Source organism: Zalophus californianus, chromosome 7 (genome assembly GCF_009762305.2).
Source record: "Zalophus californianus isolate mZalCal1 chromosome 7, mZalCal1.pri.v2, whole genome shotgun sequence".
In the NCBI taxonomy this organism is placed as follows: domain Eukaryota; kingdom Metazoa; phylum Chordata; class Mammalia; order Carnivora; family Otariidae; genus Zalophus; species Zalophus californianus.
In genome coordinates, this window is record NC_045601.1 from 62,711,584 (window position 1) to 62,727,925 (window position 16,342).

Consider the following 16,342-nt stretch of genomic DNA (forward strand, 5'->3'; position numbering starts at 1 on the left):
ATTCCAACCACCCAGTTCACCAACTTCAGCTATCTTTCTCTGCATACCTTTCATTTTCCTATTAATGAAAAATTGTCCCTGATCCTATTAAATGATGTCATCCAGGTAGTGAATACAGTCCCCTGTTGTCTTCCCAATGTCTGCAGTTCCACAACTATTCCCCTTCTCTTCAACATCAACCTTTCCCTTTATACTTGGTAATTGCCATAGCCTCACAAACGTGATATATTTCCTGTCTTCAAAACACCATCTCTTGGTGCCCACATCTCCCTCCTGCCCTAATTTTATTTTATTTTATTTATTTATATATTTCTTAGATTTGTTTTAAAGAGAGAGAGAGACTGTGTGTGTAAGAGCATGCTCAAGTGCAAGAACAGGGAGAGGGGCAGAGAAAGAGGGAGGGAGAGAGAGAATCTCCAGCAGACTCCCTGCTGAGCACAGAGCCCCACACAGGGCTGGATCTATTGGGATGCTATTAAAATGATATTGCTTTTTAAATTATAGTTTCTAAGTGTTCATTGCTTGTCTAGAAAAACACCATTTGTTTTTTGTATATTGATGTTGAATGTTTCCACCCCGCTGAATACATTATTAGTTCTAGTAGCTGGGTTTTTTTTTTTTTTTTTTAGATTTTTAAGGAGTTTCTACATAAATGATTATGCCATCTAAGAATGATAGCAGTCTTCCCTCCTCCTTTCCCATCTCTTTCATTCTCATACCTTATTGGATTGGTTAGTTACCTCCAGTACAATGCTGAACAGAAGTGGAGAAAGTAGACTTCATTGCCTTGTTCTCAGTCTTCTGGAGAAAGCATTCATTTTCATGATTTCAATAGTAGGTTTGTCATAGTTACCATTTATCAGGTTAAGGAAATTTTCTTTTATTCCTAGTTTGACAAGTTTTTATCATGAATGGATATTGAATATTTCAAGTGATTTTTTTTCTGCAGATTGAGGTGATGTGGTTTTCTTTTTACAATCTGTTGATATAATGAACTACTCCAATTGTGTTTAGAAATTTGAACCAACCCTACATTCCCAAGATGAACCTGATTTTTTTAGTATATGTCATCCTTTTCATATATTACTGGATTTTATTTGGTAAAATTTCTGTCTCTATGTGAATGATACCGGATTATAATTTTCTTTGTCAAGTTTTGATGTCTGTGTAATGCTGGACACATTATATGAGTTTTGAAGTATTTCATCCTCTTCTATTTTCTGTAAGAGTTAGTAGAGAATTGATATTATTCCTTCCTTAAATTTTTGGGAGAATTCAACAGTACAGTCCTCTGGTCCTGGAATTTTCCTTGTAGGAATTATGTGTGTGTGTGTGTGTGTGGTCTGTGAGAGAAAGAGGGGTTGGGAGAGAGAGAGAGAGAGGAATTTTTTAACTAAAGATTAAAATTACTATGAAGGATATAGAGCCATTCAAGTTTTATATTCTTTTGTGAGTTTTGGCAGTTGGTGTCTTTCAATGAATTTGCCCATTTCATCTGTTTCTTGGCATAAAAATGTTCTTAATATCCTTATAATGTCTGTAGAGTCTAGAGTGATGATATATTTTTAATTCCTCATATTGGTAATTTGTGTTTTCTCTTTTTTTTTTTCTTTATCAGTCTGGCTAGAGTGTATCAATTATACTGATCTTTTCAAAGAACCAACTTTTTTTTTTTTTTTAAGTAGGCTCCACATCCAGCATGGAGCCTGACATTGGACCTGAACTCATGACTCCGAGTTCACAACCTGAGCTGAGATCAAGAGTCACCCAACGAGCTACCCAGGTGTGCCTCAACGAACCACTTTCTGATTGCATTTATTTCCTCTATTCTTCTGTTTCATTCCATTTATTTCTCCCCTTTATTATTTCCTTCATTTTTCTTGATTTGGTTTTATTTTGCTGCGTTTTTTTCTAGTTTCTTAAGATAGAAATTTAAATCATTGAACTGAACTCTTTCTTCTTCTCTAATGTAAGCAGTTAAAATTATACATTTTAATGTGCTTTAATTTTCACTTAATTCAAAATATTTTCTCATTTTCCTAGTGATTTCTTCTTTGATCCATGGGTTAATTAGAAGTGCTACTTAATTTCCAAATATTTAGAGATTTCTTTCAGGTATCTGTTATTGATTTCTAGTTTAATTCCATTGTGGTCAGACCATATACTCTGTATGATTTCAATCCTTTTAAAGCTGATGAAATTTGATTTCTGGCAAAGAATGTGGTCTACCTTAGTGTTCCATGTGTACCTGTAAAGAGTGTATTCTACTATTGTCAGGTTGTGTCACCTATAAATATATCAATTAGGTCAAGTTGGTTGATAGTGCTGTTCAAGTCTATACTAATTCTCTCTCTACTGGTTCCACCAATTACAGAGAGATAAGTGTTGAAGTCTGTAACTAATTACTGATTAACTTCTCCTATAATTAATAAATTTGTCCCTTTATATATATATATATTTATGAAGTTGTTATACATTTAGTATTTTTATGTCTTCTTGATAAAATTTACCCCCATCAGATTCACTCTCTACCCTTCTTCAGGCTGGACTCTCTCCTAGGAGCCTGAACTTTATAGGTTACATCCTTGCCCTCTATTTTTAGGTTGGTTTTAGCCAATGAAAATCACCAGTTGGACAGTGCAGTATGGAGGGAAAGTGGTTTGCATACTTAATCCTTCCAGCTCCTCCCTGTTGGGTGGCAGGTTGGCAGTAGTTATGTTCCTCTATGAAGGTACTATAGGTGGCTATCAGGTAGGTAGCTGTCTCCTACCTGAACAAGTCTCCTTGGGCTCTAGTAATCCCTCTTCCCCCAAATCTCTTAGGCCTAAGGGTGATAATGACTCTGATTAGTTCTGGATGCTTCATGATTACTTTTTGTTTTCCAGTAACCCTGTCCATACCTTTATAAATGCCCTTTCATTAAGTATCTTTAATTACCTCTCTTCAGTATGCTGCCTGTTAACTTGCTGGGGATTCTTACCAAAATGCATTAGAGTACTAGCTTACGTTATTTACAGGTAACTTACTTGGTTCTTCACATTCTACTTACTGGTTCAACCAAGTTGATCACTCATCAGGCACTTGAAAAAGGAAAAAGGGGTCTATCCGAATGTTTTGATTAGAGGAAGAAATAATAATGACTGTCTATTGACCCAATTCTCCTAAATAGTGCCAGGGCCCAATATTCTCATACCTAGACACTGTTTCCTAGGGCTTGTTATAGATGACAATGTGTCATGCTAGAACTCCACCTGGACCCTAAAAAGCTGCAGTGGTCACCAAGAAGACACATGATGTGAACATAATGGACATAGGACCCATCAGAGTAGCCCTAGGTTGCAGTCAGAATAGAGATCATATTGTGTTCCCCCTCCCCCCACACACACACCTCATCCCATTTCTTAGAACATGTGCAGTATTTGGTTTGAACAGAGGAGTTGACAGGTTCTCTGTACAGGAATTAAACACAGGACAAACTATTATGGAGGAATGGGCAATGGCGAATACTCAAAATTATAGGATATCTGAAGGAGCAATTATCACGTTTTTCTTGAATCTTAAGTCAGTGATAAGCCTAAATGTGTTATCTCTGATTTAGACTAGAAAGTCTTCTGAAGAGATTTTAAAAGAATACTTTTTAAAATATAAAAAGATAAAAATGCTGCACATGGGCTATATCTCACAAAAGCGACCAGGTTTAAGCGACTTAAACCTGTCCAGATGTGTTGCAAATAAGGGGAGCGACAGTTTTATGTCAAAAGCAAGGAACTTCTGACTTATTCAGTGCTACTATACACTGGATTAGCCTCATTTTTGCACATGCCTTGTCCACAAACCACGAACAATAGGCATCCTCGATCTTAACAAAAGAGTTGCCGGCACTAGCCCGGTAACAGGAGGGGATGGCGCGGCTCTGGGTGTAAATGAGACACCAACTTCGGACTCACTTGAGCAAAACTCTTTTCTTGCGTCCCGCGCGAAGAATACCCAGAGGTCCCTAGGCCTTGCTCACCTCAGCCTCCAGTTTCCTTTCCCCGTGAGGCCCCGCCTTCCAGCCGAACTCACCAATTAAAGCTACACGCACAGAGGAAAAAAAAAAAAAAAAAGAAAGAAAGAAAAAGCTGCTCGCAGCATCGAGTTCTTGGGCGGCTGACTCTCGCGAGAACTCGCGGAGCGCCTGCGGTTCCTGCAGAGACTTCGCGAGCGGATCTCAGGGGGCGGGCTGCGCCGTGGCCCCGCCCTCCCTGAGCGCGGGCGCGCAGTGGCGGGAATTTCGCCTGTTTCTGATTTAGACTTCGCTAACGCCGGGGTTGTAGACCCGACAGCTGGGGGCGGACCTCGGGGGCCGAAAGTGTGAGCAGGTACGCCGTGCCTCAAAGGAGGGGCGCTCCGGTGCGCAGGACACCGGCTTCCTTCGCCCTGTGCCCGGCCCGCGCTGGTCGCCGCCGAGTGGGAACCTGGCGGAACTTGCCTTCCGGCTGGGAGGACTAAAGATTGGCGCCGGGCGGTTCCTGATCCCCACCCGAAGTGCGCAAGGAGGCTTTTCCACGACACTGTTGAGAAACTGGCTCGGTACTTTTCGGTAACGTAGCGGGAGGTGCAGGTCGAGGCGGGGTCGGGAGCTGAAGCTGGATCTGTCCTGCAACCATTTCTTTTCTTTTTCGCGCTGTCCCGGCTGCAGAATCCGACCTAGATGGCATATGTGAAGTTCCTGCCGCAGCCAGTCGGGGCTGCATTCTAAGTTCTGACAGCCTTGCTGTCGGGGTGTCGGTGTGGGGAGAGTTGTTGAGGAATTGGCTTCTCGGGCTTTTTTCTTTGTACTGGGGGGACGTTTTGAGAACTTTCTGAGATACCGCCAATCTCTTGGCCCGCCCCACGTCCTGGAATCTAATCACAGTATCTTTGGAGTCTTGAATGATAGGAGTCCCAAACATTTCAGGACAGAAAGTAAATGATGGATAACTGTTCCACTGCGTCGATGTTCCTGACCGACAGCTTGGAACTGGAGCTGGGGACAGAATGGTGCAAACCCCCTTGCTTTTCTTGTGGTATTGACAACAGAGGAGGAGGAAATCATTTTTCTGGAGAGTCCTACCTTTCCAGCGGAGCCCTTAAGCGGTAGGTAAAAAATCGGGGACTGTGTTTTTCCCTTATCAAATTTTTCATCAGTTTGTTAGGAATGTTATTTAATTATGATTTAAGTCAACTTAAACTTTGTTGTTCAAGCCATGTTTTTGCAAATCGACTTAGTATATAACATGGGTGCAGGTTATCAGCTCTGTTGTCGGTTTCCTGGTTAAAGCGTACCTAAAAGATTTTTGGATATTGAGAACTTCTTGCTACCGGATGTTTTCTTATCTCACAGCTATCTCAGTTTTGGGGTAGGAAGCTGGCCACTAATTTCCCTTTTACTTAAAGTGAATTCTGAGCTAGCTGGGCTTTTTGAATTGGAGTATCCTTCTAAAACATGAAATAATAATCTGGAGCTTCTCAGTAATTCTTAAGTTAGACATAGACATTGTTTTGTTGCCCCAGTTCCTTCTAATTCTGTGTATCTATACACAGAAATCATAGACTTATTTTTGTTTTAACTTTTGAATAAATTCACCAGATTGTGTAAGTTCACAAGAATGTTATTCTTTAAAGTTCTTGCCTTAGGCAGCTGTACACAAGTTGCTGTAAAACTGCAGTTGTTGAAATATTTTGGGAATACCTGCTGAGGCAATTTCAGAAAGGAAGCCATTTTTGTTGATTTTATAGTTGTACCTTGTTTGAGGCCTTAAAAGAGATTATTCAGTTTGATTATGCTCCAGACATGGCTCAGTAACTTTTACCTGTTTTAAACATTAAATGTCGCCTCAAAGGATGAAATTCTTCGACTGAAGACCACAGGCCAAAAAAGTATGTTCCCTAGACTTACTTTTTGAGTTTTTCCCCTAAGTTACATTGTTCTTTAGTTACACTTTATCACTCCATATGACTGAATTTTTCATACAATCTAAATGTAGTAATTCCTGAATATGTAAGGTACCGGGGCATATCATAATTTTATGATATCATTGTTGACATGTCACATACAATATGGATTTATATAATGACAAAAATATGCTATAGTTGGGATTTAGCATACTTTTTACAAGATTAGAGTTTTCATTTCAGATTAATTTTGAATCTTGATCCTTTACCAACTAATTTTGAAGAAGATACAGTGGAAATATTTGCCATTCAGTGGGTTACTGAAACAGCATTAGTGAATTCATCTAGAGTGCTCTTTCATTTATTCAGGTATGTTTTGGTTTTAATTGCCTTTGACCATTGATGCTTTTCAGTTGTGTAAGTTACTTTGCTGGGTGGTTTCTGATACCAATATTACAAAAGCAGGAGTTGTTCATGTTGCTCTCTTGATTATCTTATCAGTAACAACAATCATGTAATGTTTGATGAAGCAGTGATTTTAATGATTCGTTTTTTAGTGAGTCTTCATTCTTTTTCAGACTTTTTATTCAACATTGACATCATGTATTGAAGACAAATATTTAATGCTTTGAACCGTATTATAATTTTGGAAGAAAACTAAAATACTTTTGTTACTGAATCGTCATAGTCTTTCATTGATTTTTAGAGAATGAATTCAGACTTTCCAGATACATCTTTCAGACTGTATAGTAATATAATTAATTAATATGATTAAGTTGGACAACATTAAAAATTTTAATGAACTTTTCCAAACATACACAAATGTAGAGAGAATACTATAACGAAACTTCACATAACCTCTCTCAGCGGCAGTACACCATCAAGGTTTTATCACACTTCTTCATCTGTCCCTTTCCCTCTTTTTTTTGGTTTGAGTATTTTTAGCAGATTCCAGGCATCATGTTATCTTACCCTTAAATATTTCAATAAGCATTTCTTAAAAATATGAACTTTTAAAAAACATAAACAGTATCTCATCACAATTAACATTATTTAATGATATTTATAATATATAATTATATATACATATATGCAGCTTTTAATAGATATTTTTGGAAGGTCAAACAAAGGCACGTTTTATCTTTTCTCAGTCTTGACTGTCTGACCCTGTATAAATATCCACAACTTTTTTAAACATCATAAATGAGAGGCTATGCACATACTAAAGCTATGTAATAGATTTGGAAATATCTCTATAATACATGCTTTAAATTTTTCCAAAATTAACTCTCACCTTACATTTTTTTAAATTAGGCAGCAACTGTACAACTTGGAAACCTTATTACAGGCCAACTGTGATTTTGGTAAGTTTTAAATGTTTTTAATAGCAAAAAGGAATTGAATTGCACATCTATCTATGATGTGTAATTGGGATATAATAACATGGAGGAAGAAGCATTAGGTTAGAAGTTCAGGATAGTGTTTAGTGTTCAGAAAAAATATAACACTTAAATTTTGTTGTAGCTGAGATTCATAGTATTTTTCTATGTGATAAAATTGATTTAAGGCTAAACATTTCTAAAGTGAATTAACTTGCTTTGGGGGCGGGGAGTGGGACCTTATGCTGTCTTCTTGCTCTGCTTTTGGTTTGTTTTTGACATTTAATGGGTTACTCATGGAGGGGGGTTGCTATAGTTAAGGTAGTGAAGGGAATTGAAGACAGTGTTTTAGCGCAGGCTAGCTGCTTCTCCTTTCTAGCAATTGTGCTCCAGTGTAGGAATTAGACTCATGGCACTGTGGTCAGCCTGGGTTCCAACCCTAGCTAATTACGGGTCTCACACCAGGTAACAGTTCCCACCTCATTGAGTTCTTGTGAGGATAAATGATATAATGCCTGTGAAGTGCTCAGGCTAATACCTGTTATTAGTGATGCCCAGCAACTAAAGATCACCTGGAACACACCTTTGGTCAGTGAAAGGTTGAGTAGCTTACTGACACAAGAAGGAAGTACACATCATGAGAAACAGTTGGGGCTTCTCAGGGAGAGTAGGGAGGGGCTTGTGATGAGGTTTGTACTTTGGTGATTTGGAGAGAGTTTAAGGGGACTAGGATTGGATGGTGTTAAGCAGGGACAGTGTAATGAATTGAATATGTTAATTTTTGTCTAGGAGGTGGGACCCAGAAAGGCCAAGGAGGGTTCTAATTAGTAAAGTAATAGTCATGTTAGCTGCAAGAGGGAAATGTTTTGTTTTGGTATTTTGTTTGTTTTCCTGTGATTGCATAGTGCCTTTTTTCTGTATTCAGACATGATTACAGAGAGATTTTGTTTTTGTCTTGTTTCACCATAATCACAGAGTGGCCCCATCTGATTACTTTTGATATTTCATGAAAACTTTAATTTCAGTAGGGAACATCATGACCTAGTTGTTAGCTATCTGCTGTCAGGGCTGTTTTGTTTTCCTACTGTGTGCTCAGTAAATGTTGAGTAGTATTTATCACCTGAGGCTGTTTCAGGCCAGGTACTGTGTAAGGTGACGATGAATCAAAGTGGAAGAATCTGCTGAGGAGTTTGTAGTTGGTAGGACATACAGACACACAAGCATAGGACAGCATGGTAGACGGAAAAGTGTAGTAATCGTGGCCTGTATAAGCTGCTATGGGAGCCAGGGGCTTCATCTGTTTAGGGGCCCATCACAGAGTGATGCCAGATCTTGGTCTACAGAGATGAAAAAATAAGTAGGCAGAAGTTTTGGGGAGCGGAAGAGTTCCAGGTAGAAACAACTGTATAGACGAAGTCATTGAGGTGTATTGAAACCTGCGTTCAGGGAGCAGGAAGTGGTAATTATGTGTGGTTGGATCAGAATGTATGGTAGAGTGATAAATTTGGAACAGATGAAATCACAAATGAACTGCTGTTTGTATGGCTTACAAATTTTTTTTTGTCACTGCCCACTGATTAATTATTTAAACTTTGATATCACTGAATCTATTTTGGTTTCAGGGAAGATATCCACCCTACACTGCAAAGCAGACAATATTAGGCAGCAGTGCGTGACATTTCTTCATTACGTTAAAGTTTTCATCTTTAGGTAAGATGTCAGATGAGTATTTTGATTACTGCATGACTTTCTGAGTGCATGTTCATCCAGAGTCTGGTTATTTGCGTATCCATCTTTTCTTAGGTACCTGAAGGTACAAAATGCTGAGAGTTCTGTTCCTGTCCATCCCTATGAAACTTTGGAGGCACAGCTTCCATCTGTGCTGGTTGATGAACTTCATGGATTACTCTTGTATATTGGACATCTATCTGAACTTCCCAGCATTAGTCCAGGAGCATTTGTAAATCAAAACCAAATTAAGGTTTGACTTGTTTCGTTTAATTTTTAAATCCTCGGGGTTTTTTTTTTCTTTTCGCAAGGAATATTCATTCATTCAAGAATGAGGGAAAATAGTCAAGAGTGCAGCTCAGGGACTAGACTGCCTGAGTTGAAATTCTGGCTCCTCTTCTAATTATGTGCCATTGGGCAAGCAACACCTCTTGCCTCAGTCTCCTCACGTGTATAATTGGTTTGCTTCCTAGAGTTATTGGGAAAATTAGATAAGTTAAAATTAAATAAAGTGCTTAGAATGTAATATAGACTGAAACAGTGATCGCTATTCTCAATTCCAGTTTATAATGTGCAGATATGTACAAGTTTCAAAGCAAAATAACTTACTTTTTAAAAATTTGTACCATTTTTCCCACTGATAAAGGTTTGGGCAAATCCTAGTGTTTATTACTGTAAAATTCAAGATCACCTTATTATAAAAGCTACAGCTTCAAAACCACAGCATTATGTATATTCTTTTGAGACCTTTTTGGAATATGATTAAGATTGTTTTGACTATTCCCCTTTCTTCTACCTGTGAAGTCATTCCTATAGAAGTTTTGTTCTTTTAATATTTGTATTGATAGCATGACCCAGCTTATAGATGTAATTAACAAATTCTCCATAGGAAAATGTGAGCTTATATGAATGGCAAATTGTAATTCCCCGTGGGTTTCCCTGAACTCTCAACTTCTTTCATTCAATTTGACTTTACCAATTTGAATAACATTCAGTTTTTAGGAATGTGTCTTTGCCAAAATGTAAGGTACGAATAAATGTTTATGTATTTCTATGAAATTTAACAATAACAAAATACTCTTCTTATCAGGGACCAATATATGTAATATTAAAAATAAAAAGTCCTACCTGAATTCAGAGGTTAATATGTCTAATTCATAGAAAGCAAATAGATAATTGCTTGTAATCATGACACTTAATAAATATTCGTGATAGATTATGGGGAGAGGGATATTTTTCCTTCATTTTGGTCTTTATAAATTGGACTGGCTTTATTTTCTGGATCTTCATCAAATGCTTAAGAAAATAAAAATAGGGGCGCCTGGGTGGCTCAGTCAGTTAGGCAGCTGCCTTCGGCTCAGGTCATGATCCCAGGGTTCTGGGATCGAGCCCCGCATCGGGCTCCCTGCTTGGCAGGGAGCCTGCTTCTCCCTCTCCCTCTGCCTGCCTCTCTGCCTACTTGTTCTCTCTCTGGATCTCTCTGCCAAATAAATAAATAAAACCTTTAAAAAAAAAAAAGAAAAGAAAAGAAAAATAATTTAGCAGTGGAAATAAAGACTGCAAAGGTTCTCAACTAGGTTTTGCCTTTCATAGCCTTTTTAATTAGGCAAACTTGAAAAGAGGTTATTTAAAGATCAGAAGGCTGAATTTTTAATGCACATACACAAAAAAATCATACACTGAAATACTGTTCTTTTCTGAAACAACAGCAAGAAAAATCTTACAAGATGAAAAGTATCTTTTAAGACTCTATTTCTTGTTTTACCTATCTTACATATGAAAAGTATTTAATTGGCATTTTCAGTTAAGCATCTGTCTTTTATTTTTAAGGAACTTTATTAGAGATATTTGTTGGGTATTATGTATTACAGATACTTTCATCAATTTATCTTTTCTTTTTTAGCAATTTGCCTTGCTATGGAGATGGTTTAAGTTTTGTATATAGTCACATTTGTCAGGTTTTTCTTGTGTATCATCTCTGTGATTGTTAAAAATATACTTGTTTTTTACATATATCTTTTTAATTCATCTCTTTTTAAAAAATATGCTGTGAGGTGGGAAATCTAACTTTAGTTTCTTGCAAATGAATAAGTTAATAACCAGTCTTTTATTGAATGGCTCATGTTTTCCCCACTGATTGGAGATACCATGTTTATTTCTCTCTTGCCTATTTTTGCTGTTTATTTATTATCTATTTCTGAGCCAATACTGTTGTATTAGTGTAGCATTTTATTTTGTTTGCACATTTGATAAGACAAGTCCCCTCTCTATCATTCTTCCTGGTTCTCTTAATAGAACATGTATATCATTGTTATTTATTTTTAAAGTGATACTAAATGTTGGCTCAAGGAAGGTTATTGACAACCCTACTACAGCACAGTAGTTAAGAGCACTGGCTTTTGAATCAGAGTTAGATTTTAATCTTAACACGTGAATTGAAAGGTAAATTTCTTCACTGCTTTTAACTTCAGTTTCTTAATGGGCATCTCAGTAGTGTCTACAATGTGATAGTCTATTTCTCCTGTTAGAATACTTCATAGGAGTTCCTGGGTACTCATTACATTTAAAAACATATTTCCTAGCTAAAGTCTAAAACAAGATTATGAAAATAAGTGGTTAAAAAAATTCTTTTACTGCCTTGCAGCTGTAGTAAAATCAGAGGTTGGTTAGAAGGGACCTTTACTATACAAGTCTATTTAGCAGCCCCAAGATGGGTCTGTCCTAAAGCATCAAATGAAAATACGCTTTCAAAGATCTCTGGTGAAAGAATCCTCTAATGAACAAGACCAAGTTTTTCCCTGAGCTTTTGAAGAGTGGGTAGGTTACTTGGTTCCTGATCCTTGTCCTTATGGAGGAGTGTCGTAGCATGCTATAAAATGCCTACTAAAGTACTATGAATTCTCAGTCACAGTTGATAATATCCTTCACAGCTTTTTCCACCATCATGGCATTTATTACATCTCCACTTAGATATCCATTGGATGGTGCTAGAAATTCTTCACATGCTGGGTGAAAAATTGAGTAAGTTTATGGATTTCTGATTTATATCCTTTTTAAATCTAAACCCTTAATTGTTTTTTGTTTTCTGTTTTTAATTACAGGTCATCATTGCTTTCCGGGTTTTTTAATTTTTATCTTACATCAAATAGTAACCAAAGTAAAAAGTCAAGGTCTTAATTCCTTTTCTCAAGAGAACAGTTTGGTCCATTTATCTTTCCATACTTCTATATTAGTTTGTGTGTGTATGTATATATACATAGAAACCCTTGGGTAGGATTTTTGTCTTTGTTTCTAACTAACCACAAATGGTAGTGTTCTGTGTAATGTTTAATTCAACAGTTTTTTAGAGATCTGTTCGTGTCAGTACATATAGTACTTCATTTATTTAAGGGCTGTATGTTATGGCTCTATCATAATTTATTTAGCCAAGTCTATTTTTTAATATTTCCATTATTTCCATATTTTTGGTACTACAAGTAATATTTCACGGAACATCCGTGTGTGTGTGTGTGTGTATACATCTTTGAACACATGTACAAGTTATTTTGTAGAGTGGATTCTTAGAATTGGAGTGGCACATTCAGCTTTAATATCGTAACCACTGCTTAGTTGCTGTACAGAGTTTCCCCAATTTGTGTACACTGCAAGCATACCTTTGCTTCATTCTCTTGCCAGTAGTGGATATTACCAATTATTTTTATTTTTTGCCAAATAATACATGAAAAATGATATTGAATCTGTTTTGCAATTTTTTGAGTACCAATGAAGTTGAACATTTTTATATAATTTTATTGTTTTTTATATTTGCTTTATTGTTCATTATCTTTTGCTCATGTTTCTTTTTTTAAAAAAATTAGTAGTTTGTATATATTATGGATAATACTTTTTTATTTCACATATTGCCTGTTTATTTCTTGGTCTTGCTATTTGGCATCTTTAGAGTCCATTATCAACTTAACAGTATTTTGTAAATATTACCTATTTGTAAATTATCAATTTAGGTTATAGGTTATAAAAACATCCATTATCTCAATATCTGATTTTCAGTAAGCTAATAAATACAAAAATACATGTATGTATATATGTGTATGTGTACACATATATATATACATGCACACAAACATACAAAGATGTCTACAAATACATAATTTCTTCTCTCACATGGACTTTGTATTTCAGATAATAATTCCTTGGAGCAATACTTAATCTGATAAGTACACGTTTTAGTATCTATTACCTTGGTTTGCTCTGTTCACACCACAAAACAATTACATGTGATTAGTTTTATCAGTATTTGTTTTAAAAATGTTTTAAAGCCTTTATTGGTCAGAAATATTGGTGAAGATTTTCTAGCATTTCCCCGCTTTTATTTTTTTTTTCCTTAAGTGATGTTACATTGTTACATTTTAAAGATGACCACATTAAGAAAAGAGAAGTCTATTAAGTGGCACTTGAGAAAATTGAAAACTTTTTTGGGGTAATGTATATCAGTGATCAGATAAGAAAGGAATTGCCTCAAATTTAACTTTTATTTCTAAAGAAATTTGTTTTTAACTGTATATGTTGCAGTTTTGTCTTAAGTGAATTTAAAGGAGTAGTTACTTTCTTCCTTCGAATTCGTAAAATCTGTTTTTTAGGATATATTTTATTATATTTCATTATATTTTTAGAACAAGTTATATACGGTCATCAGTTTATGAATCTGGCAGGTGACAATTTAACCAACATCAGCCTATTTGAAGAACATTGTGAAAATCTCCTTTGTGATTTAATAAGCCTGTCACTCAACAGGTATGACAAGGTAATGTTTTAAGAGTTTATATTACTACATCTGAAACTAATGTGTACTATATGTTGGCTACTTGAATCTAAATTAAAAAAAGTTTATTTGTATTTTTGATGTTTAATGACAATAGTCCTTAATGTGTGTTGTTCATGAGAATTTAATCTGATTGGTTTACTTGTTTGTTAATTCTCCTAATTTTATATTTATTATTGTCTGGAAGTTGAATTGGAAAAGAATTTGATTTAAACATTTAAAATGGTAAAATTAATATATCAGAGGCAGTTGTTTTGTTTTTAAAAATAGCTTTTTCCATCTTGTCAAAAATAAGTGAAAACAGGATGTTTATGACAATAACTGGAAATTTAACTTATATGCAAATAGAGTCCAGCCCCTTTAATAATATATATATAGTTACATAATACAATAAATGAGTACTTAGCTAAAATTAGTTGACAAATTTAAAGGGAGATTTTGTTTTTCAAAAAAGTGTAGAATCATGGGAGAAATCATGTTCTTACTAAATTGTGTTTAATAGAGTGTTTAATGCAGACAGTGATTTAAAGGTGCTACAATACCTACTCATTTTCTAACAATGGAAATTTGTAGATTTATCAGTTATTTCAAATTGTTAGCATAAACCTTATGGGAAATCAGGATTTATGATTTTTTTAAATTTAGATTGTTTTATGTATTATCAAAATCTTTGAAATCTGGTCTATATATTGACCAGACATGATTTAGTAATATCTTTTTTTTGGAGGGGGTTTCCTTTGTTTTTAAGTTCAATTAATTAACAATATAGTGTATTTTTAGTTTCAGAGGTAGAATTCAGTGATTCATAAGTTGAATACAACACCCAGTGCTCATTCCATCACATGCCCTCCTTCATGCCCACCACCCAGTTACCCATCCCCCCCACCTCCCCTCCCGCAAGCCTTAGTTTCTTTTCTATGCTTAAGAAGTCTCTTATGGTTTGTCTCCCTCTCTGGTTTCATCTTGTTTTATTCTTCCCAGGTTTTTTGTTGTTGTTGTTTTTTGTTGTTTTTTTTTTTTTTTTACTAACCAGAATCATGCTGTATGTATTGTTCTTTGATGTGCTTCTTGGAGATGTTCTCAGCCTAGCACACTCCTTTTATCTATTATATATTCCACAGAAGTAGTTAGATGTTTGGGTTGCTTCATTCTGCTGTTATAATTATGCCCACTTTTGTGCACAAACTTGAGCACAGGGGCTGGAATTTAAAGGGGAAGAGTGCAAATTTGAGCCATTTGGCAGTCTGAGGTGAAGGTGTGTTGACTTGGCATTGAGCAGGTGGCAGGCCTTGCATGCTGACTTGGGCAGGAGGGTGGCTGGACTGAATTTGGGACCCACAGGCTGATGGCATCATGTGACAGGGACGTGGCTGGTTTTGCTTTTAATTTTTGTTTTTCTGGGAAACTCGATCTCTTCCTCTATTCTAAATGAAAGCCTTGCTGGATAGAGTATTCTTGGCTGTAGATTTTTTCCTTTTAGCAGTTGGAACTTATCATGCCACTTTCTTCTGGCCTGCAGAGTTTCTGCTGAAAAACCCACTTGTAGCCGTATGGGGTTTCCCTTGTATGTACCTGCTTTCCTTTCTCTTGCTGCTTTTAAAATTCTCTCTTTATCACTACTTTTGGCCATCTTATTTACTTTGTGTCTTGGCACAGACCTCTTTGGGTTGGTTTTGTTGGGGGCTCTCTGTGCCTCCTCGATCTGGATTTCTCTTTCTTTCCCCAGATTCAGGAAGTTTTCAGCTATTATTTCTTCAGACAAATCTTCTGCCCCCTTTTCTCACTCTTCCCCTTCTGGGATCCCTATCATGTGACTGTTATGCCTGACAGTGTTGCTGAATTCCCTGGGTCTATTTTCATTTTGCATATTTTTTCTCCTTCTCATCTGCTCGTCTTGATTGCTTTCCATGGCTCTGTCCTCCAGGTGGCTGATCCTTTCTTCTACTTCCTCTTGCTTGCTATTTATTCCAGATGGTCTATTTTTATTTCCATTTAACGAGTCCAATAGCTCTAACTGGTTCCTTTTTATGTCTTCTATCTCTTGGTGGAGGGTCTCATTGAGGTCCTGGACTCCTTCCTCAATTCTAGCGAGTATCTTTATGAGCGTTACTTTAAATTCGCTATCAGACATATTACCTCCGTTTCACTTAGGTTTCCTGCTCTGATTTTGTCCTGTTCTTTGATTTGGGATATAGTCCTCTGTCTCCTCATTCTCTCTCTTGCATTGTCTGTTTTTCTGTGTTAGGAAAGTCAGCTACGTCTCCTGCACTTGAAAGTAGTGGCTTTATGAAGAAGAGGTCGGGCAGTACAATGTCTGTTTCCCAGAACCTGGTGCTTCAGGGGGTGTCTCCTATGTGTGTTGCTCCAGGGGTGTCCTACCGTTGTGGCTAGGATGTGTTTGCCTTCAGTACTGTTGTCTGCGATGGCTCTCTGCCTGTTGTGGGCAGAGTCTGGTGCCCATGGTATTAGTGGGCTGCTCTGGGGTTGCCTTGGGCTTGAG

General features: G+C 36.6%; 1 protein-coding gene across 3 annotated transcripts in view; it reads left to right on the top strand.

The window, feature by feature from the left end:
- Positions 1-4,262: 4,262 nt before the first annotated feature.
- Positions 4,263-16,342, top strand: part of MMS22L (MMS22 like, DNA repair protein) — a 126,236-nt gene continuing 114,156 nt past the window's right edge. The window contains exons 1-8 of one of the 3 annotated variants that reach the window (XM_027602056.1): positions 4,263-4,572; positions 4,940-5,118; positions 6,160-6,285; positions 7,231-7,280; positions 8,918-9,005; positions 9,099-9,276; positions 11,954-12,044; positions 13,694-13,824. In XM_027602056.1, coding sequence (XP_027457857.1) covers positions 4,952-5,118; positions 6,160-6,285; positions 7,231-7,280; positions 8,918-9,005; positions 9,099-9,276; positions 11,954-12,044; positions 13,694-13,824 — 831 coding nt within the window. In that variant the 5' untranslated portion in view covers positions 4,263-4,572; positions 4,940-4,951. Of the gene's footprint in view, positions 4,573-4,604; positions 5,119-6,159; positions 6,286-7,230; positions 7,281-8,917; positions 9,006-9,098; positions 9,277-11,953; positions 12,045-13,693; positions 13,825-16,342 lie in introns of those variants that run through there. The other 2 variants (XM_027602055.1, XM_027602057.1) reach the window with 2 other exon arrangements.